At 42.2% G+C, this 24,046-nt stretch overlaps 1 protein-coding gene across 1 annotated transcript; it reads left to right on the forward strand.

The window, feature by feature from the left end:
- The first annotated feature begins 1,983 nt into the window (after positions 1–1,983).
- LOC124125532 (protein amalgam-like) lies at positions 1,984–23,033 on the forward strand. Its single transcript, XM_048391880.1, has 8 exons — positions 1,984–2,141; positions 7,226–7,362; positions 9,028–9,250; positions 10,317–10,477; positions 13,364–13,475; positions 14,559–14,709; positions 16,779–16,924; positions 18,156–23,033. The coding sequence occupies exons 1-8, from the start codon at positions 2,081–2,083 to the stop codon at positions 18,278–18,280; spliced, it is 1,116 nt and encodes a 371-aa protein (XP_048247837.1). The 5' UTR covers positions 1,984–2,080; the 3' UTR covers positions 18,281–23,033.
- The last annotated feature ends 1,013 nt before the right edge of the window (positions 23,034–24,046 follow it).

Here is a 24,046-nt window from a genome sequence, read left to right on the forward strand (position 1 = left end):
ACAAGGGGTGTGATACAGGACCTACAGAGACAAGGGGTGTGATACTTGACATACAGAGACTAGGATTGTGATAAGGGACCTACAGAGAAAAGACGGGGGTGACATTGGACTTGCAGGACTTTATTGGGCTTTGTCGTCTATCCTCATATTTTGTAAATAAAATCACGTCTGTAACAGACAATCAAGTTATTGACACAATGAACATCTACCCACGCAATTGGGATAAGATGACATGGTTTTTTTGGTTTGGTTTGTTGTTTAACGCCGCACTCAGCAATATTCCAGCTATATGACGGCGGTCTGTAAAATATATCAACCAAGTCTGGGAGCCTGACCACCCGATCCCTTTAGTCGCCTCTTACGACATGCATTGGTTGCTGAAGACCAATACTAACCCACATACGGTGCACTGGTAAATAAGACTTCCGGTGATACATTTTTGAATGGTTTTTTTTCAAACAAATCATCATGATGTGACAGAAAAAAAATAAATGAAGCATACGTGTGACCACTTTTTCAACAATCACGCCCTTCCGATGGGCGTCATTTTTACAGGGAGGCCATATTTGTGGCATAACTGTATTCACAACAGTTTTGGATAAACTCACTCACGAACTCATTCAGAAGCTGGGCATGAAAAGTACAGAACATAACATGGACGGCACGAACACACACCCCATATAGTTCTGATAAATTTTGGGGGCACGGGCGCCGCGATTCGCTGTGCAGAGTTGCTTCCCTTGAGCACCCCAGAAACCTATGATTTGTGTGGGTTCGAATCCCGGTTCGCCCCGATTATGTTTCTAGGTTTGTCAGCACCATACCCGTGCTCGTGGGTTTCACCGAAGTGGTAAACGTCTGAGACCTGCATCACTTGGGGCTTTCCTCCAATATTAAGCTGACACGCCGTGACTCGAATAATGTTAAAAGCGGCGTTAAACCAAACTCACTCGCTGATAGATTTTAACGACCCCCTCTTTCGCTCTCAGTCAGCGAACCTGACTAAACAATACATTTATTCGCCTATTACTCTTACATCGCATCAGCAATATTGCAGCCATATCACGATGAGAACAAGTTATTTATTATTAAAATCCTGTCGACAAAAGACAGTACATGGCTTTGTAGAGATAACCTGTATTTCACTGATAACAGAACCAACAAATGGGAAGAGGTTTTAATTCTTAGTTTTGCATCTTTTCATTAGGGGGCACGGGTGCCCCAGTCGTCTAAGGTGCCACGATTCGCTGTGCAGAGTTGCGTCCCTTGTGCACGCCAGGAACCTATGATTGTGGGTTCGGATCCCAGTTCGCCCTGATTATGTTTCTAGGTTTGTCAGCACCATATCCGTGCTCCTGGGTTTCACCGAAGTGGTAAACGTCTGAGACCTGCATCACTTCGGGCTTTCCTCCCTCATTAAGCTGAGACGCCGTGATATAAGTAGACTAATGTTAAATGCGGCGTTAAACCCAACTCTCTCACTCTTTTCATTGAATACAATCTAAACATGCCCTGTCAAAACACCCCTGTAGAAAATAAGAGCGCTTTTAAGAAAAAAATGAACAAATTAACGATTTTCTCCCAATTTGCCCGCCAGGGACCCTATGTCTAGAATCCTCGACAAATAACTGGTTAGATGTGAGTACCCTGGAAAAAAAGAACTATTTAAGTCAATTTATTTAAAAACCGATATATTGTCTCTGATGAATGTGTAACCACGGACGTATATACACATCAGAGCAGACAATAAGAGAAGGCTGCTTATCCTTTCTATATACGTCTTTGGTGTAACAAATACCTGACTTCTAAAAATAAACTATTCAGCACTTTCCCCCGTTGTTCGATTCTTTATTCTTCATATATTCATACAAATATCTCGCGACCGTTCTGCATTAAACATATTATTCCATTCCGCATACGATTCCAAGTTTTGAATCGGCTACAATGACTCACCTGTCCAATTGGCATACCTGAGAGGTGAGAATGTGTCACCTGCGCATGCGCTAACGGATGTGAAATTTTAAGGGTCGGACTTTTATCAACTATCGGAGTTACAATTTGGTTGATAATCTAAAACAATATGGATCTGAGAAAGGAGCTTTGGCTCTTTCTTGCTATTTCTACATCTCTAATACACACAGGTAAGAATGATCGGACAGTGTTTTACCTGTTCGGCGAATGTTTACCTGTTTTGAGTACTTCCTGAAGTTGTCGTTGTGTTGTTGGTTTTGGGAGTCATTTGAGCGTCTCCCTAACATTTTGATCAGCTTGACAAGCTGCGACACTTACTGTTTATGGATTTATTGCCAGAACTAACAATACCTGGCCCAATACCTGCTCGGTACCAAGTATTTGAACAGCCTTGTGTCAAGATAGTGGTCTGAGCTGAATGGGTTGACATTAAAAAGGACGAAAATTCAAATTGATAGTCTCAGAGCTCCAGATAAGCTGCGTTTCTGCGTAAAATACGCATCAGAAATGCAGAAATACGCAGTAAAATAAAATCCAAGCGTATCAAATACGCAACGAACATTACAGATACGCTACAAAAATAAAACTTGTGCGTATCATCAAAATATTGTGAAGTGACCCTGCATATTCGATTAGCAAATCAGCAACTTATTTTGAAATTATAAACGGGCATTCCGTCAACCTTGCCAAACTCCACGATGACAGTTACATCATGATCATTTGCCATCACACTTTCTTGTGGAAGCATCGTGGTATTTTTGAGTCCAATAAAGCTCTATAACAAACACAACACCAGTTTGCAAGGTCTAGATGAATAGTGTTTTTAAATATTTAATTTAAATACCCACATGTGTGAAAACTAGTGGGTAACAGAAATTTGAATACCCAGATAGAATTACTGATACCCAATGATTTTAAAATGCATGGGTAAAATACCCACAACACCAAAAGCGTATCTGGAGCTCTGGTCAACTGGTCATTAGATCTCAGATCATCACAGATCAAGTTAAATTCAGTCAAAAGTATACCATACTAGGGCTGGGACTACCCCCCCCCCTCCCCCCCCCCGTACCCACCACCCTATTACCCGACCCTACCCGGGTACCCGCTGTAGATATTTAGAGATAGGCACAAACTGTCTGATTTGAAAAATTTGACCTTAGCCCTGGCAAAATGTATTCAGATACACGTGTAAAACATGCATACACTGAACTTTACTGCATGACGTTTTATCTTTATTCAAACATATAAAAGTCAGAAGGAATGGGTGCATTGTCAGGAAGAAATGGGAACATTAGTGACTTATAGTGTAACCATAGAGTTTTAGATAATTTTTGTCATTAAACAATATATCATGTGACGAACCACGGGTCCGGGTAGTCCTGTGGGTATCCAGGACCCACCAGACCCGAGTTACCCGTCCCAGCCTTATACGTCACCTGGCAAAAACGGCACCGATTAGCGAAAACGGCTACTATTGCCTGGCGAAAATGGCACCCTATTTTCTTTTTTACCTTGGTGAAATAAATGAAATTAAACTTACATGGTCGCTTGCAAACACCAATAATTGTGAAATGTTAAACCAAGTTTACATTAGAAATTAGCCTCTACTCGCCGACTCTGATTGGGAGGCGCAACTAACTTATTGTGAAAAGATTATATGCTTTAATGTAAAATAAATGAAATTAAACTCACATCACCTCTTACAAACACCCCCAGCCTGCACCCCTTTATTCCATACCCCAGACGACACAGTGTTCATACAACATAAACCAGCAAATGTTTAATTCATTTTTAGATCATTTGGCTTAATTTTGTTACATTATTTGATCATAAATTCATGTTAAATGGTTGTGACCTATTGGTTACAAACTTCTGTGACTAGGGCTAGGACATCTTCCTGAGGTAAGAGAGTTAACTGACTATAAAAGTCCAGTTTCCACCCTTGCCAAACTAGGCTGGTATTATGGAGTTACATTTTGGCAGGACTAATGAGTCTGTGCATAGTCCAATCACAATCGCGCAACAAAATCGAAATCCAGTTTGTAGACTGTCAAACGGATTTGCAAAGCATGTGCACTGCCAACTCGTTGTCAACAGATATTTTCCAATTTTTTTCATGTTTTTAATCAAGGTGTCCACTTTGCTATGTAAGACCCTTTTTATAACAATATTGATCTTGATTGTCGATCAGATCATCTTGACTGGGCGCCACCATTTTGTTTGAAGCAAATGCAAGTGATATCAGGTATATAACTGTTCTGAATATATAGAGTTGACTCGAAAAGTAAATCAGCCCGTAATTGTGTTTCGGAAATTAGCTCCTTTGTACGCATGCTGAAAAAGCTTTATTGTGTATTTACGAGTGCTGTTTTTATACATTTGAGTTTTTCATTTAATGCATGCATTTCTGTGCGCAAGTTAATTGGAAGTAATTCAGTTTTGAATATTTTTTTGGGGTATTTTACGCAAATACGCTGCTTATCTGTACCTCTGTGTTAACATCAAAGACCTGCATCACTCCCACAAGAAGCTGACACGTCGCGTTGTAACTGGATACTTACCTGCTTACTGTTCATAGCGTCTGTCACTACCATTATCGATCAATATTTTCATGTAAGTAGACTACTTTCACATTGAATGTGACAGTTAAGGCTTGTAAATAATAACAAATAATAACGGATAATGGATATGTATTTATTTTTACACTATGAACCGTAAACAACTCATATCATTGCAATGTGCGAGACGAGGCGAAGATCGAGAGATTGTCCGAGCGCACTCCCCTACGACTCGGTTAAATGGCTCATTGTCTATAACGCCCACCAATTATTTGGACCCCATTGGTAGCGTTGTAGCGAGGGACCACTGTATTGTCATGATCAAGTGTGTCTCTTGGTATAGTCTCCTAAAACTGTAACTATCCAGGTCAACAATCAGTGTCAAGTGACAATGGAAGTTTCTGTCCTTGAAAAAAGATTACTACCGTATTCGACATAATAAGCGTCCAGGGCGCTGTCAAAATTAGAACTTGGTGGCTGTTATTAGAAAATTATTTTGGTGAAAAACAACAGAGTTGAAAGATCATAAATTTCGTGGTTTATGCATACAGCTTACAGAAAGTTTATATATGACAGATATATTTTTCCAGAATTTAATTTTCCATTATTAAGGATGCAGATATAACACATATTATACACGAACAAACATTGATCAATCGGAAGGGATGCTAATTGGGATTGTTCACTTGCCAATATATTAGCAAATATTGCTGTGGGTGCTTATTAGAGCGGGGCGCTTATTACGTCGAATACGGTATATCTACTAGATAAACATGATAAATGGTGTCATTTCCTTTTATAACAGAATGTCTTATGAAGCAATGAAGGGATACTAATTGATCCAGGCAGGGTTTTTTATTGACCTACAATACTAGGGTCCAGAAGAGCCCCAATATCAATGTCAAGGGTCCTGGCAGGAAATATGAGGGTCCTGTAAAGTTATGAAATGGTGTAGTGTGCTGTAAGCAGGGTTATCCCGCTAGCCTGAGGCAGTTTCAACCTAAGGGTTGATAGAATGACAAACATTTGGGGGGTTAGATGTTTCTATTTGTTATCCACTAGCATGGGCTTACAATAGTCATAGCGCTAAGACAATAATATTCTAGCAATTTGACAACGGGGGACACCAGAAATGGGCTTTGTACATTGTACCTACATGTGGAACTTAAAATGGGCCTTTGCTGTGTCATATAAATGTGTGTCGCTTGGTATAGTCTCCTAAAACTGTAACTATCCAGGTCAACAATCAATGTCAATGGAATTTTCTGTCCTTGAAAAAAGATAACTACTGTATACGACATAAATATAAATGCTTTTAAAACCAGCCACCCTACTGACACACAATCTGACAGAACTCTTAATTCCAACCGTTTTAACATGGTTATTATCAGCTAGCTCACCCTTAAATGCCACAGGGCACACTAAATATCTGTGTGGGTGCCCTTTCTTAATGACCCAGGGGCGGTCGGGTAGCCTAGTGGTTAAAGCGTTCGCTCGTCACGCTGAAGACCCGGGTTCGATTCACGACATGGGTACAATGTGTGAAGCCCATTTCTGGTGTCCCCCGCCGTGATGTTGCTGGAATATTGCTAAAAGCGGCGTAAAACCATACTCACTCACTCACTCACTCTTAATGACCCCGTGGTGTTTCTGGTTGGATAAGACCCCCGGCAGACTACTCTTTTTGTAAGAGGTGGTCATCACTGGGTGGCCAGTCTCGGTGACTTGGTTGATGCATGTCATCGTACCCTGATGACATGGATAGTTGCTTACATTCACAATGTCAATCACAATATTGTCTGGTCAAGGCCGTGTGAAGCCCATTTCTGGTGTCCCCAGCTGTGATATTGCTAGAGTATTGCTAAAAGCGGCGTAAAACCATACACACTCACTACAGGCCGCTGTCATATAGCTGGAATATTTCTGAGAACAGAGTTAAACAACACACACACACCCCTTTGTTAATGGCAGGCACGATTGAAATTAATACCTATTAGGACTGGGACAGGTAACTCGGGTACTCGGGTACTCGGGTCGGGTAGGTACTGAGTAGGACCCGGGTACCCACAGTACTACCCGCGCCCATGGTTGGTCACATGATATATTGTTTAATGACCAACACTAACTGTAGCTCAGTGGTTACACTACAAGTCGCTAATGTTTGCATTTCTTTATGACGATGCAAACAATCCTTTTGACTTGTATATGTTTGAGGAAAGATAAAGCTTCAGTCAACTTCAGTGTACGCAAGGTGTGATTGTTTGATACAGTATCTTAATTGTTTTTGCCAGGGATGCAGTAACCCAGTAGGGTCGGGTAATACTAATAGGGGGTAGGTACCTGGTTTGTAAGTTTGGGACCTGTGAAGATCCGGGGTAGAATAGGTCTTCAGCAACCCATGCTTGCTCTAAAAGGCGACCTTGCTTTTCGCAAGAGGCGACTAACGGGATCGGGAGGTCAGGCCTGCTGACTTGGTTGATGCATGTCATCGTATCCCAATAGCATGGATCAATGCTAATGATGTCAATCACTGGATTGTCTGGTCCAGACTCGATTATTTACAGACCGCTGTCATATAGCTGGAATATTGCTGAGAGTGGCGTTAAACAACAAACAAACAAAAAAAACCAAAAGTTTGGACTTGTCCCGGCCCTTATACCATGTATACACATGTATCTTCTTTTGTTCCTCAGTGTTAGGGGATGACCCCATCGTGACCATCCCCAACTCCACGCCGGATGTGGACCCAGTGGACGGATACATCAAGTGTCCCAAGGATGAGGACGCCTTCCTCATCTGTGCTGTCACCAACAAACCCATCGACAGTGACGTAAGTAGGAGTAATCTAGTTAGACCAGGCATTTTATGTTTTTCGGATTACAGACCCGACGACTCTAATTTTTGAGAAAATGTAAAAAAAATCGGATTTCCATTTTTTTCTCCCGCTGATAGCCACGTAGTCAGTTATTTTATTTGTTATCACTTTTTATAAAAAAACATATGAATTTACCTTTGTAAACTGGTAAAGAGATACATAATCGAAGTCGAACATGAATAGCCTCCCTTGACAATTGTCCGTGTTGTAAGTGGTAGAATTTGTATTGTTACAAGGTGCTTTATCGTCACAAATGGCGGTCTTTTGAGCACAGAATATGTTCATAAAGTACGTCCAAGGCATTCTGCATTAAAAAAAATGCATCTGGCTTTTTTTTCCTCCTCCAACCCTGGACTTTAGGCTGAAAAATCTGTAATCCTAAAAATAAAAATAGCCTGGCCTTAGAGGCTTAGACCACGAGACAGGTACGGTAAACTACGTTTACAACGAACGCGCTTAAAACGAACTGATGGCCATAATCATGATCATGAACTGTTTTTTCATCCCGTCCATTTGCTGTATACCATAATGTGCTCACAGTAATGTCTTTGTGTTGGGGAAAAAGCATCAAAACTCTTCAACCCTGTGTATAAGAGGACCCCCCTTGAAAGCCCTCTGAATTCTAGGTACGAAAGGTGCGGTCAGGTAGCCCAGTGGTTAAAGCGTTCGCTCATCACGCCGAAGAACCGGGTTCGATTCCCGACATGGGTACAATGTGCTGGAATATTGCCAAAATCGGCGTAAAACCATACTCATTCACTCACTCTAGGTACGAAAAACTAGCCTCATACATGGCGATATATGGTATACGCTGTGTATATGAATATATATCGAACTACAGTTATGACAAACTGAAGTTGGTGGTCCCTTTGAGTTTGTTATAACCGTAGTTTACTGTATTCCAGTTTCTCCTTTTAACATGATAAACAACTTAATGTCATATGATATATAATTTTTCACTAATTTTTTACTCCTATCAGGATCTAGCTAGACTTGCTCAGAGGCCTGTGTTCGACCCCAAATGTCAGTAATACTTGCCAATTTGGAATTAGAAATGTCCCAATTCCTGCTTCCATTATGATTATTGTTATCATGGTTATCACTGTATTATCACTGAGTATAGTCAGCACCCGAGCATAATGCACACTCCTGTCTAGGGGATGCAATATTTTGGAAGAAAAATATTTTTTTCGAGTTTTATGTTACAGATGCAGTCATTGTCTGAAACGTCAGCTGAGAACTTGAACAAAACATCGTTCTCATATGTACATTGTGCGATTTCGGGAATAAACATGCTGTGTTTTTAATGTAGAGCTAGGTTACCTGCAGATGTAACTGCGCTTAATTGAATTTGGAACCGTTGTTGGTTTGTTTGTTGCTCAGCAATATTCCAGCAATATGACGGCGGTCTGTAAATAATTGAGTCTGGACCAGACAATCCAGTGATTGATATCATGAGCATCGATCCACGCAATTGGGATCGCTGACTTGCTTCAACTAAGTCAGCGAGCCCGACCACCCGATCCCGTCAGTCGCCTTTCATGACAAGCATAGTCGTCTATTATGGCAAGCACGCGCAATGTTATTGGTTATTTTGTAGAAATGTGTTGTGTGTTCCAGGTGAAGTGGGTCATGCAGGCTGTCGGAGACAGCGTCCTCACCCCCATCAGCACCGATCTTAATAGTGAGGACCCCTTCAAGTACAGTTTGGAGAAACCGTCGCCTACTGCCTGGCGCCTCAAGGTGCAGAACGTGCAGGTGACAGACGAGGGCAGGTACACCTGCAGGGTGCAGACAGGCTCGCAGATCTACGTCCAGGCCGTAGCCGACATCAAGGTGACAGGTACGACACTATATATAACATTAACATAGATATGACTCGTGTTACTAACTGTGAGGGTGCAGACAGGCTCGCAGATCTACGTCCAGGCCTCGTGTCACTAACTGTGAGGGTGCAGACAGGCTCACAGATCTACGTCCAGGCCGTAGCTGACATCAAGGTGACAGGTGCGACACTATATATAACATTTACATAGATACTTGTGTTATTAACTGTGAGGGTGCAGACAGGCTCGCAGATCTACGTCCAGGCCGTAGCGGACATCAAGGTGACAGGTACGACACTATATATAACATTAACATAGATATGACTCGTGTCACTAACTGTGAGGGTGCAGACAGGCTCGCAGATCTACGTCCAGGCCGTAGCCGACATCAAGGTGACAGGTACGACACTATATATTACATTAACATAGATATGACTCGTGTTACTAACTGTGAGGGTGCAGACAGGCTCGCAGATCTACGTCCAGGCCGTAGCCGACATCAAGGTGACAGGTACGACACTATATATAACATTTACATAGATTCTTGTGTCACTAACTGTGAGGGTGCAGACAGGCTCGCAGATCTACGTCCAGGCCGTAGCGGACATCAAGGTGACAGGTGCGCCACTATATATAACATTTACATAGATACTTGTGTTATTAACTGTGAGGGTGCAGACAGGCTCGCAGATCTACGTCCAGGCCGTAGCGGACATCAAGGTGACAGGTGCGACACTATATATAACATTTACATAGATACGGCTCGTGTCACTAACCGTGAGGATGCAGACAGGCACGCAGATCTACGTCCAGGCCGTAGCGGACATCAAGGTGACAGGTGCGCCACTATATATAACATTTACATAGATACTTGTGTTATTAACTTTGAGGGTGCAGACAGGCTCGCAGATCTACGTCCAGGCCGTAGCGGACATCAAGGTGACAGGTGCGACACTATATATAACATTAACATAGATACGACTCGTGTCACTGTATCCACTAGACCACTCTGTCGGTCTTAGGTCTGAATCTGTAGGCAATTCTTTTCTCTTTGTCTTGATTAAGTTTGTTGGCTGTTTTCAGAGGTCCCTAGGATATCGGACCTGTCCACCAGCAGCGACACCACTGTTAAGGAGGGAGACAAGGTGATGCTGAGATGCAATGCAACGGGACGCCCCTTCCCCACCGTTGCCTGGAGTCGTATGGCAGGGGAGCTTTTACCAACAGGGGGACAAGAACTACAGGTGAGACACGCCCACTTTCAGATACACCCTTGTCGAGTCCGGGTAGAATAGGTCACCAGTAACACATGCTTGTCATATACTACAGATGAGACACGCCCACTTTCAGATTCACCCTTGCAGAGTCCGGGTAGCATAGGTCCCCAGTAATCCATGCTTTATATACTACAGATGAGACACGCCCACTTTCAGATACACCCTTGCAGAGTCTGGGTAGAATAGGTCCCCAGTAATCCATGCTTTATATACTACAGATGAGACATGCCCACTTTCAGATACACCCTTGCAGAGTCTGGGTAGAACAGGTCCCCAGTAATCCATGCTTTATATACTACAGATGAGACACGCCCACTTTCAGATATACCCCTGCAGAGTCTGGGTAGAATAGGTCCCCAGTAATCCATGCTTTATATACTACAGATGAGACACGCCCACTTTAAGATACACCCTTGCAGAGTCTGGGTAGCATAGGTCCCCAGTAATCCATGCTTGTCATATACTACAGATGAGACACGCCCACTTTCAGATACACCCTTGCAGAGTCTGGGTAGAATAGGTCCCCAGTAATCCATGCTTTATATACTCAGGGATGTGAAATCTCCGCGGAAACGCGGAAAATTGCGTTTTTTAAAACAGAAGTCCTCGGAAAAAATCATCTTCCGCGTAAAAATTAAATAAAAAAATTGAAAAAAAACACTCCGAAAAATATGATCGAAAACCGGACAAACATTGCGGTTTGTCCTGTTTTCGATCAGATCTTTCACCAGCATAGGTTTTCGGACATCAAACCTTTTCTAACATGAATACTTGCACTATAACGTGGGGTGTGGCGTCACACAGAAATTGTAAATACTCAGAGTCAGCTGATGGCTTGTTTTTAAGATAAAGTTGTCTTTTCGCCTGTAAGTGAATGTTTTACAGTTGTTCAAGTGATTAGCGAGAAAACTATGAATGTTTCTTTAGCGTCCAAAACCCCATAACATGGGGATATATGTTGTATTAATGTCTTATGTTTGCAATGGAATTTTGTTTTTTTCATCAAAAGGTAAGTACAAGGTAAGTTTTTTTTCAATATGCTTCAACATGGGGAAAGGGTCAGACATTGCAAGCTTGTGACAGTTGTCCTTGTGTCTGGGGGATGGGGGTTGAAGTTTATGGCAGTATTGCTCCCAGACTTGGCGGGTAGCCAGGGGCGCGAAAGCTATGCCCGATTTTTTAAAAGTACTGATTTAACTTCGAAATTTTACTGCATCTGCCATCTTGTTTATTTGACTTTGATTTTTGCCATTGACTTATTACATTTCTTGGTGTGAATGTTGTCCAAACTGCACGAAATTGCTTAAAATGCAATCAAATGTTTAAAAAAAACCCCTAGAATTTTCTTCTTTTTTCGGGAAAACCTGCTCACATCCCTATATACTACAGGTGAGACACGCCCACTTTCAGATACACCCTTGCAGAGTCTGGGTAGAATAGGTCACCATTAATCCATGCTTTATATACTACAGATGAGACACGCCCACTTTCACATACACCCTTGCAGAGTCTGGGTAGAATAGGTCACCAGTAATCCATGCTTGTCAGCATGCCCATGTTATAGATAGTTGGTTTCAATGGTGGACAACACAAGGATGCACATGGATGCAATGTGGGAAACTACTTACTTGTAGACTTGTTGTAGGTCCCACAACCTATGTTTGTGATACGAAGCGATTGAATTGTATTGCTTGTCAGACTCGGTGCCTTGGTCACTTGAGGACCATTATGCACCGTGAAAATCAGGGTCAGAATAGGTCTTCAGTAACCCATGCTTGTCATACGAGGTGACTAATTGGATCGCGTGGTCAGACTTGCTATATTTGTTCCCCTTAAAAATGTTACATTTTCAGAAAAGCAAGCTATAATTTAAGGGAACTTAGCAATGCTGATAAGGATGTATTACCAATAGGTGGGACCCGTGAAGATCTGGGGTAGAATTGATCTTCAGCAGCCCATGCTTGCCGTAAAAGGCGACTAAGCTTGTCGTAAGAAGCTATTAATGGGACCGGGAGGTCGGGCTCGCTGACTTGGTTGAAGCATGTCAGCGATCCCAATTGTGTGGATTGATGCTCATGATGTCAATCACAGGATTGTCTGGTCCAGACTCGATTATTTACAGACCACCTTAACATAGCTGGAATATTGCTGAGTGCAGCGTTAAACGGCAAACAAACAAACAAACACTTACCAGTTATTATGGTAGACTTAACGTTTTGTTGAATAATAGATAAATGATTGTTTGGTCCAGACTGGATTATTTACAGTTGCCTCATATAGCTGGAATGTTGCTGAGTGCGGCGTTAAACAACAAACAAACATCCTTGATAACCATAGTTATGATAATTCTGAGAAATTGTAAAGCTGTTTGCAACCACTCCAAACCTCCCCCACTGACTCCAAGGGCTAAGACCGACTCTGATCTGGTGGATTGATCGTCTGTCCGATCCTCAAAGCGAACTTAGCACTAAGGTGATCGTAAGTCCCATATTATACCATAGGCTTACGATCATCGTAGCGCTAAGATCGCTTTGAGGAATGGGGCCCAGGTCAGTGGTTCAGTCCTCGGCTGCATCATACCAAAAGACGTTTAATAGATGGTACTTGTTATCGTCTGGCTCTCGGCATTAAGGGGGTAAAAGCAAGGTCGTCCTGGAGTCAGTTTACGGTGTCTAAGTGGGGTACCCATGTTAAACTGCGGCACAGTATCTCAGTGGGCTAGCACTGCAAAGTTGGCGTTAGTCCGGACTAGTACAAGCAGTCACACATGTGCATTAATCTTGAATGGGTCATTTAACCCCATTTACCTCTCCCACATCCAAAGACTAATACGAGACTTGGTTCTGTTCATAGGACAATATTCTGAACATCCCTAGCGCCAAGGCAGAACATGCTGGGATCTACAAATGCACTGCTAAGAACTTCGCAGGCCAGGACAACAGGAACATCTATCTGCAGGTGAAATGTAAGTGTGCATCTGCTTTACTTGGACGTACGTGTATCATCACAAGTAGGGGCGGTCGGGTAGCCTAGTGGTTAAAGCGTTCATTCGTCACGCTGAAAACCCGGGTTCGATTCACGACATGGGTACAATGTGTGAAGCCCATTTCTGGTGTCCCCCGCCGTAATATTGCTGAAATATTGCTAAAAGTGGCGTTAAATCAAACTCACTCACTATCATCACAAGTTGAGGACAATACCTTTTTACATTCAGTTTACGTATTTGACTGACCAGGGCCCAGTTCCACCAAGTGACCACAGTGCTAAGACTATCAGGAGGCTATGTTAAAGTATGGGATTTATGAATGTCTTCGTGCTACGATCACTTTGTGAAAGTTTGTGGATGGGGCCGGGCCAGGAAACCAAAAGCCATCAGAAAATAAAATAAGAACTGTTTTGATTTATTATAAGCTCACCTTGACACCGTCCTTGTGAACTTATGTTGTGGCCTTGCCTGTTGTCTGTCTATTTACTTGAACTTACGTCTCTTAATATCAATTTCACATAATAGGTTCGAAATGTGAGGAACAAGTAACTAAACAGTTCGAGTTTCTGGCGGTACCGGTGGCCCAGTCGTCTCAGGCACTGCAATGCCCTCTGCAGAGTTGCATCCCTTGACATGTCAGAAACCTATGATTGCGGGCTTGCCCCGGTTATGTTTCTAGCTTTGTCAGCACTGTAGCTGTGCTCGTGGGTTTCCCAAAAGTGGTGAATATCTGAGATTGCATCAGATTGAACCCAAGCACCTCTTGTTTATCGATGGCGGCATGGGTGGCCCAGTCGTCTAAGGTGCCGCGATTCACTGTGCAGAGTTGCATCCCTAGAGCACGCCAGATACCTATGACTGGGTTTGAATCACGGTTCACCCCGATTACGTTTCTAGGTTTGTCAGCACCATACCCGTGCTCGTGGGTTTCACCGAAGTTGTAATCATCTAAGACCTGCATCACTTCAGGCTTTCCTCCCACATTAAGCTGACATGTTGTGATATAACTGGAATACTGTACAAAGCGGTGTTAAACCCAACTCACTCACTCACTGTTTCCAGTTAAACCCCGAGTGACAGTGGAGAGTCCAAGGGTGGGCCAGGCTCCCGGCTACTACAAGAGTTTGATCTGCATCGTCAAGGGTTACCCTGTCCCAACAACCGAGCAGGTGTCATGGTCTCATTCAGTCAGCCCCATATACTCTGCGGGCAGGTAAGTGTCTCTCTCTCAGCCCCATATACTCCCAGGGGAGGTCATTCTCTCTCAGCCCCATATACTCCCAGGGGAGGTAAGTCTCTCTCAGCCCTATATACTCCCAGGGGAGGTAAGTCTCTCTCAGCCCCATATACTCCCAGGGGAGGTAAGTCTCTCTCAGCCCCATATACTCCCAGGGGAGGTCATTCTCTCTCAGCCCCATATACTCCCAGGGGAAGTAAGTCTCTCTCAGCCCCATATACTCCCAGGGAAGGTAAGTCTCTCTCAGTCCCATATACTCCCAGGGGAGGTAAGTCTCTCTCAGCTCCATATACCCCAAGGGGAGGTAAGTCTCTCTCAGCCCCATATACTCCCAGGGGAGGTAAGCCTCTCTCAGCCCCCTATACTCCCAGGGGAGGTAAGTCTCTCTCAGCCCCATATACTCCCAGGGGAGGTAAGTCTCTCTCAGCCCCATATACTCCCAGGGGAGGTAAGCCTCTCACAGCCCCTTATACTCCCAGGGGAGGTAAGTCTCTCTCAGCCCATATACTCCCAGGGGAGGTCATTCTCTCTCAGCCCCATATACTCCCAGGGGAGGTAAGTCTCTCTCAGCCCCATATACTCCCAGGGGAGGTAAGTCTCTCTCAGCCCCATATACTCCCAGGGGAGGTCATTCTCTCTCAGCCCCATATACTCCCAGGGGAGGTAAGTCTCTCTCAGCCCCATATACTCCCAGGGGAGGTAAGCCTCTCACAACCCCATATACTCCCAGGGGAGGTAAGTCTCTCTCAGCCCCATATACTCCCAGGGGAGGTAAGTCTCTCTCAGCCCATATACTCCCAGGGGAGGTAAGTCTCTCTCAGCCCCATATACTCCCAGGGGAGGTCATTCTCTCTCAGCCCATATACTCCCAGGGGAGGTAAGTCTCTCTCAGCCCCATATACTCCCAGGGGAGGTAAGTCTCTCTCAGCCCCATATACTCCCAGGGGAGCTAAGCCTCTCTCAGCCCCCTATACTCCCAGGGGAGGTAAGTCTCTCTCAGCCCCATATACTCCCAGGGGAGGTAAGCCTCTCACAGCCCCATATACTCCCAGGGGAGGTAAGTCTCTCTCAGCCCCATATACTCCCAGGGGAGGTAAGTCTCTCTCAGCCCATATACTCCCAGGGGAGGTAAGTCTCTCTCAGCCCCATATACTCCCAGGGGAGGTAAGTCTCTCTCAGCCCCATATACTCCCAGGGGAGGTAAGCCTCTCAGCCCCATATACTCCCAGGGGAGGTAAGTCTCTCTCAGCCCCATATACTCCCAGGGGAGGTAAGTCTCTCTCAGCCCCATATACTCCCAGGGGAGGTAAGTCTCTCTCAGCCCCATATACTCCCAGGGGAGGTAAGCCTCTCTCAGCCCCATATACTCCCAGGGGAAGTAAGTCTCTCTCAGCCCCATATACTCCCAGGGGAGGTAAGTCTCTCTCAGCCCCATATACTCCCAGGGGAGGTAAGCCTCTCTCAGCCCCATATTCTCCCAGGGGAGGTAAGTCTCTCACAGCCCCATATACTCCCAGGGGAGGTTAGCCTTTCACAGCCCCATATACTCCCAGGGGAGGTAAGTCTCTCTCAACCCCATATACTCCCAGGGGAGGTAATCTCTCAGCCCCCATATACTCCCAGGGGAGGTAAGTCTCTCTCAGCCCCATATTCTCCTGTTAACTCCTATAAAAGTCCAGTTTCCACCCTTACTGAACTAGGTTGGAATTATTGAGTTATATTTTGGCTAGACTAACGAGTCAATGCATAATCCAATCAAAATCGCTTAACGAAATCGACATCCTGGTTCGTATACCTCTGTGCAGACTTCAGTCGATTGCAGGATTTGCAAGGCATATGTACTGCCAACTTGGCGTCAAGAGATATTTTCCAAATCTTTTCATGTTTTTAATCAAGGCACTCAAGTGATTTGATGCACTTCGTGAAGTAAGAACCGTTTTATCTCAATATAGATTTTGATTATAGCCCAGATGGTCTTGACAGGACTTAATAAACCCACACACCAGTTTCTATCATGGTTAGTAAGCATGCCCATGTAACTTCAGATTCGAGATTACAAACATACCCGGAGCCTACAACCGCATCACGAGCATCCTCACCATCAAGGGAGTGCAGCCGTCGGACTACGGAAACTTCCGGTGTGCTGCCACCAACGAACAAGGGGATGGAGAGGCTGCCATTGAGCTGTATGGTGAGTGGACTACTTTCTGTATCCCGACACCACAGACACAATAGCAGAGCTCCAGATAAGCTGCGTATCTGCGTAAAATACGCATCAGAAATGCAGAAATATGCATCAGAAATGCAGAAATACGCAGTAAAATAAAATCCAAGCGTATCAAATACGAAACGAACATTACAGATACGCTACAAAAATAAAACTTGTGCGTATCATCAAAATATTATGGTGTAAACCTGCGTATTCGATTAGCAAATCAGCAACTCATTTTGAAATTATAAATGGGCATTCCGTCAACCTTGCCAAACTCCACTATGACAGTTACATCATGATCATTTGCCATCACACTTTCTTGTGGAAGTATCGTGGTATTTTTTAGTCCTATAAAGCTCTCGAACCCACACGACACCAGTTTGTAGGGACTAGATGAATAGTGTTTTTAAATATTTATCTTAAATACCCACATGTGTAAAAACTAGTGGGTAACAGAAATTTGAATACCCAGATAGAATTACTGATACCCAATGATTTTAAAATGCATGGGTAAAATACCCACAACACCGAAAGCTTATCTGGAGCTCTGCGCAATAGGTCTGAATAGAGTTCCAGTATCCACTATGAATGCTGTATACTGGCAAGACCGGAAGACCGCCTCCATGGTCTAGTGGTAGAGCGTCCACCCGGAGAGCGGAAGGTCCAGGGTTGATCCCCGGCCTCGTCATACCAAAAGACGTTAAAAGATGGTACTTGTTCTTACCCTGTCTGGTGCTCGGCATTAAGGGGCTAAAACAAGGACTGGTCGGCTCAGAGTCAGTATACTGTGTCTGAGTGGGGTATTCATGTTAAACTGCAGCATGGTATCTCAGTGAGCTAGCACTATAAATCGGCATCAGTCCGGACTAGTACAAGTTGACACACACACACACACACACACGTGCATGCACGTCGCTATATAAGTGCAATAATCTTGGACGCGACGTTAAACCCCATTTCACCTCACCTTCACTGGCAAGACCAAGGACTTGTGACAGGCCTCAAAGTTTAAATTTTTACCAAGTAGCTATATGGCTACAAGTATTTTTTTCCAGGTAGCCAGTGGTAAAATCAAGAAGTCAAGCCAATATTGTAGGTAGCCAAAAGCATTTGAAATTGTTAAACCCAATTTCACCTCACCTCACCTCAGAATCAAATAAAATCTAACGTAGTTTTGAAACAGAAATTACGTGTGCCCCTTCCTCCGCAGCCTCCGACCAGCCGACGCCTGACAGGACGGGGCAGATCAACAGTCGCTCGTCCGCGCTGGTCATCAGCGCCACCACGCTGCTGATGCTGCTGTCAACATGCCTCCTCCATCGACTCAACTTGTGAACGTAGGACCATCGCAGACCTCAACACTTCTTTGGCTTGTATACATGGCGTTCTTCTGTCACCTGTCGATAAACCAGGCACTTACGCAATGTAGTGCTATTTTGAGATTGGTCCCAGATTTTTCCGACCAATCGACACGCAGATCACATTGGTTTCGAAAGGAAGAAGATGAACATTTCGTATCTACAAATTTTTGTCACACTCTAACAGAAATTCAAACATTGAAATAAGAATCTGAAAAGAATTTTTTTTTTCCAGTTTTTATGCGAGTGGAGGAAAATCTTATTACTACGCGTTAACTTTAGTTTATAGAAAAAGCCATGTTTTGCCTTGTGGCCTTTGGGTGTGGACATTGCATGAATGTCTGGCATAGGGTTTGAAACATGTTCAACATGGGACTGGTTTACATGAGGGCAGGACATGCTTACCCTTTTCGCGAACACCTGGTGTCATCACTGATTTTCAGTGATCCATTCATATAATTTTCACCTCTATTTTGCCTTTTTCGCCCAATGGAATCTGGTCCGTCATATATTCGGGACTGGTAATTCTCTGACGTTGATATTATATATTCTGTTTCATTAACGGACTGAAAATACCCTATTTGACGTAATAAGCGCCCAGGGCGCTCTCGAAATTAGAAACAGGGGGCTCTTATTAGAATATTATTTTGGTGAAAAAGCGAGTTGAAAGATAAATTTCATGGTTTATGCTGACAGCCTGAAATGTTTATATACGATCAATGTATTTTTCCAGAATTTAATTGCCCATAATAAAGGGTGCACATAACACACGGGTGCATATTGTATGCGAATAAATAAGTCTTGTGTACATTGATCAATCGGAAGGGGTGCTAACTGGGATTGTTCACCAGCCAATATATTAGCAAATGTCACCATGGGCGCTTATTAGAGCGGGGCACTTATTACGTCAAATACGGTAGACACAATGTCTGAGTGTATTGAGTTGTGATGGAGAAATGAAGTGTATTCATCCTTGTGAAGTATTGTGGATCTGCATGTACAGTAATCATAGTACCAGCCATGCCTTCAAGACTTTCCTCCGTATCCATCCATTAAACAAAATGATGAACAATTGGGTTGATGAGCTGCTGTCACAGACTTCCTGTGATGGCCAGCCCTGTGACAGGGCGTATGGAAATAAGTTTGATTAATTTGACCAGACCAATTTATTTTCTTGTTTAAAAAAAAAATTAGTCTGATTAATTGACCACCAATTTTGCAAATGGTAATATGAAAAACGTGTTGATATACTTTTATGTTGCTTGTATACTTTTTTAAGAAAGAACATTTCAAAAATTGTTTTGAGAATTGTCACTTCCCATCTTTTTAAGAAAATGACCCACCTTCATTTTAATGAAATCCTGCAAACATGAAATTAAAATTGTCTGGACTTATACATTCATAAGGAAAAGATTTTATGGATGTCAACTTCTTTATTATGAGGAATGAGTATATACTTAATTACTTCTTGTGATGAAGGAGTAAGTATACACACCCCGAAATGTTGTTACTTATAATTAAGAAGTTGACATCCATAAATTGTCTTCCTTTTATGCATCACTTCCAAATGCCTTTCAAAAACTTATAAATTCAGTTGAAAAATCTGTATTCTGCTCTTTTTCAGGATTTGTATATATGCAATGATTTACTGTGAACACCCAGTTCAAGATATTTAAGACATTTTGTTATCCTTAACTTTGCCAGTGGTATGGTATTAAAATTTTAACCTGTGATCATCTTCAGTAATAGGACAGTGTGTGCCAAGAAACTTAAGTAGGACTTGTGTTGTTAGCAACGGCAGCTTCTTGCATACTGTATTCTACGTAATAAGCGCCCAAGGTGCTCTCAGTATAAGAAATAGGGGGCTCTTATTAGAATATTATTTTGGTGAAAAAATCGTAAATTTCGTGGTATATGCTGACAGCCTAAAATGTTTATATAAGACAGATATATTTTTCCAGAATTTAATTGCCAATAATTAAGGGTGCATATAACACACGAAGGCATATTATATAAGAATATATAAGTCTTGTGTACATTGATCAATCGGAAGGGGTGCTAATTGGGATTGTTCACTAGCCAATATATTAACAAATATCTCCGTGGGTGCTTGTTAGAGCGGGGTGCTTTTTACGTCGAATACGGTATAGCATATTTGTTCTATTTGAGAATATTTTTATCAGTCACCACCATTAAGGATTATAGATTGATTTCATGCATTAATTGCAACACATGTTTAGGTTTAAAGTAATTTGATTTTAAAACATTTGTTAGACAAACAAATATTCCCACTTTGAATGCTATAATGAAGTATGGTGCTTCAGGTCTATTTCAGTTTGACAAATATTAATTAAAAATGTTTTGTTTTATTCATTATGTATAGTTTTTGAATGTTTGTAGGTATTTTAATTTCATCCGATCAGTGTTAAGGAAAAAGAATGTTTATATTTGGGGTGATCTTGACATATGCATGAAGGCGTCTCCAGATGCTTGTTATCATGAAAGTCATGCAAACGTAGCATGACATGTCATGTCGTGTCATGTCCATAACTAATAGGATGTCGTATTCTGTGCGTGACATTTTACAAATCTGTGTATATATTCTGAGTCCACTTACTTGTCCGTCAAATACCAGCTGGCTTTTTTGTAACCCTAGGCAACAATTATTTTTTCAATTTGTGACAATGTATGAAAGCAGTTTATTGCTAGGAATCTTGAAGGAGAATATCTAATCAGTCTTCTCTGACAGAGGAACAGGGCAGAAATTGTATACAAGTTTGTATCAAGTTCAGTGTAAACTGTATTAGAATAAAGACTAGTATTATCATGATTATGGGATTTACATATACTCAAAGGAAAAAGTTACTGTGACATAAGTTTGTAAGTGACAAGAATCCAAATCCCTAGATCTCTCGATGTGTATTGTATTGTTAAAGAGCAAATTGGTTTTTTTGCTATTCCTTCACTGTCTAACAATCCTGCCAAGTATCTAAGGTGACACAACTTGAAGATCAGAGTTGTGTCCCTTTGCTATGCCAGGATCTGCTTTGTATGATTACGATTCTTGGTCTGCCCTTAATGATGCAACATTATTTTCAGTCAAGTCATCAATTAATACAAAAACATAAGTGGGAATTGAATAACTGAGTGTTTAAATAATTATTTGAAATTTCATAGCTTTTAACAATTCTTTTTATGTGATATTTAAGGAGCATATTACCATGATTAAGGTCTTATTATGTCATAAGAAACAAAGTAGAAGCACAATTGTAAACAGAGCTCCAGATAAGCTGCATATCTGCGTAAAATACGCATCAGAAATGCAGAAATATGCAGTAAAATATAATCCAAGCGTATCAAATAGGCAACGAACATTACAGATAAGCTACAAAAATAAAACTTGTGCGTATCATCAAAATATTGTGACGTAACCCTGCGTTTTCGTTTAGCAACTCATTTTGAAATTATAAACGGGCATTCCGTCAACCTTGCCAAACTCCACGATGACAGTTACATCACGATCATTTGCCATCACACTTTCTTGTGGAAGTATCGTGGTATTTTTGAGTCCTATAAAGCTCTCGAACCCACAAGACACCAGTTTGCAGGGACTAGATGAATAGTGTTTTTTAACATTTAACTTAAATACCCACATGTGTAAAAACTAGTGGGTAACAGAAATTGGAATACCCAGATAGAATTACTGATACCCAATGTTTTTAAAATGCATGGGTAAAATACCCACAACACCAAAAGCTTATCTGGAGCTCTGGTAAATCATTTTCAGCGGTGTACATTAATTCCTCTCATGTAAGTGTGAATATGCTAAACTATACTTATCACTCTCGGATGTATGTACGCTGTATAACAGTTAATGAGTTTACGCAATAATTCAATTATATTTTTAACTTTTTTTTTTATGGCAAACGTTGGATATTCTTAATGTGTACATACAAGATCATATTGATTCAGCCTCATTCATCTGTATATAGGAAATCATGTAACCATGGTAATCAACTCGACTTGGCGTGAGTTGGTAATTAGAAGTCGCATCAATATATCAACTATCGAGCAACTAGAACCTAGATTATGGGTATCACTTCTAAATGCCTTTCAAAGACTCGAACGTAGATGTAATATATTCGTTTGAAAAGTGAGAATCTGATTTCTATTTGGAACCATATGTAGCTTTCATCATAATACTTTTGACAAATCTTAGGGAGAAATTCAGAAGCTTAATGTAGGATTAAAAAATGCAGTTCCAAGTTTTGAGACCTACCCCCCTGCCACACCGAAAACTTAATCGTGGAAAGAGTGACTGCTTTTCCAGTCATCCGGTTATAATACCTACCATTGAGATGTCAATCATTTTCATAATACAAATGTGAATATAGTTGTTCTTTCTTTTGACTGAAAATTTTATTTTGTGGGATGGAAGTCTCTCACCCTTCCCCCCACACCACCCCCAAAAATGAAGAAACTATTTTTTTCTGTAATCAGCTTTTCAATTTCTCCCTTACAAAACAAGAAGTAATTTACACATTCTGTACTAATAACATGAAGACCAACAGTAACTTGGATAGTGATATATTTGATACTGAATTTCTAAATATTCAGTGTTATCAAGATTCATCCCAAACTTGTTTTGTAATTGATTTATCAACATTCCAGAGAATTTATTTCGAAACAATGTGTACATAATTTGATAATAAACCAATTTGTATTTTCTACTCATGTGTCATGTTGTCTTATTAATCTGAGTTCACTGCTTCCACACTAGGTAATGCGGCAATATTCCAGCTATATGACGGCAGTCTGTATACATGTATAATCCAAGTCTGGACCAGACAAGCCAGTGATTGATATGAGCATCAATCCACGCATTTGGGATCGATGACATGCATCAACCAAGTCAGCGAGCCTGACCACCTGATCCCGTTGGTCGCCTTTTACGACAAGCATGGGTTGCTGAAGACCTATTCCAGCCCGGATCTTCACGGGTCCCAAGCAATTGAGCGAGCCTGACCACCCGATCCCGTTTATCACCTTTTACCACAAGCAGAGTCACCTTTTACAGCAAGCAATATTCTAGCTATGTGACGTGAGTGAGTGAGTGAGTGAGTGAGTGAGTGAGTGAGTGAGTTGGGTTTAACGCCGCTTTTAACAGTATTCCAGTTATATCACAGCGTGTCAGCTTAATGTGGGAGGAAAGCCCGAAGTGATGCAGGTCTCAGACGTTTACCACCTTCGGTGAAACCCACGAGCACGGGTATGGTGCTGACAAACCCAGAAACATAACCAGGATTCGAACCCACAATCACAGGTTTCTGTCGAACCCAAGCAATGCAACTCTCCACAGCAAATCGCGGCGCCTTAGATGACGTGGCCACCCGTGCTTCCTGTTTTCTTAAGGGAGTGAGGGCAAGTGAATCAATATTTTGTTCAAGGCAGCACATCATCAAGACAATACTTAAACATTTTCCCTAATTTGAATATTTTTTACTTAACCCCCCCCAATAAAGCTTTCATTTCCTTGACATGAGTGAATTGTTTTATGAATAAATTATTATTAGCACGACTGGTCTGAAGGACCAAGGTGAGCTTATGCCATACCGTGGCGTTGGTCATCCGTACGTCAACGACTTCTTCTTCTGAACCACTGATTGGAAATTAACGAAATTTGACTGGAAGCATCCCTATGTGGTGGGGATTCAGAATTGTACAAATGGTGGGGCTGACCCCC

Source organism: Haliotis rufescens, unplaced genomic scaffold (genome assembly GCF_023055435.1).
Source record: "Haliotis rufescens isolate VD_foot unplaced genomic scaffold, xgHalRufe1.0.p SCAF_100, whole genome shotgun sequence".
Lineage (NCBI taxonomy): Eukaryota > Metazoa > Mollusca > Gastropoda > Lepetellida > Haliotidae > Haliotis > Haliotis rufescens.

What these genes read in the sequence shown, in the direction of transcription:
- LOC124125532 (XM_048391880.1), top strand. Translation starts at nt 2,081, where the DNA reads ATGGATCTGAGAAAGGAGCTTTGGCTCTTTCTTGCTATTTCTACATCT. An exon ending in TACATCTCTAATACACACAG is followed by an intron (nt 2,142 to 7,225) that starts GTAAGAATGATC and finishes TTTGTTCCTCAG; the next exon opens with TGTTAGGGGATGACCCCATC. An exon ending in GGCTGCCATTGAGCTGTATG is followed by an intron (nt 16,925 to 18,155) that starts GTGAGTGGACTA and finishes CTTCCTCCGCAG; the next exon opens with CCTCCGACCAGCCGACGCCT.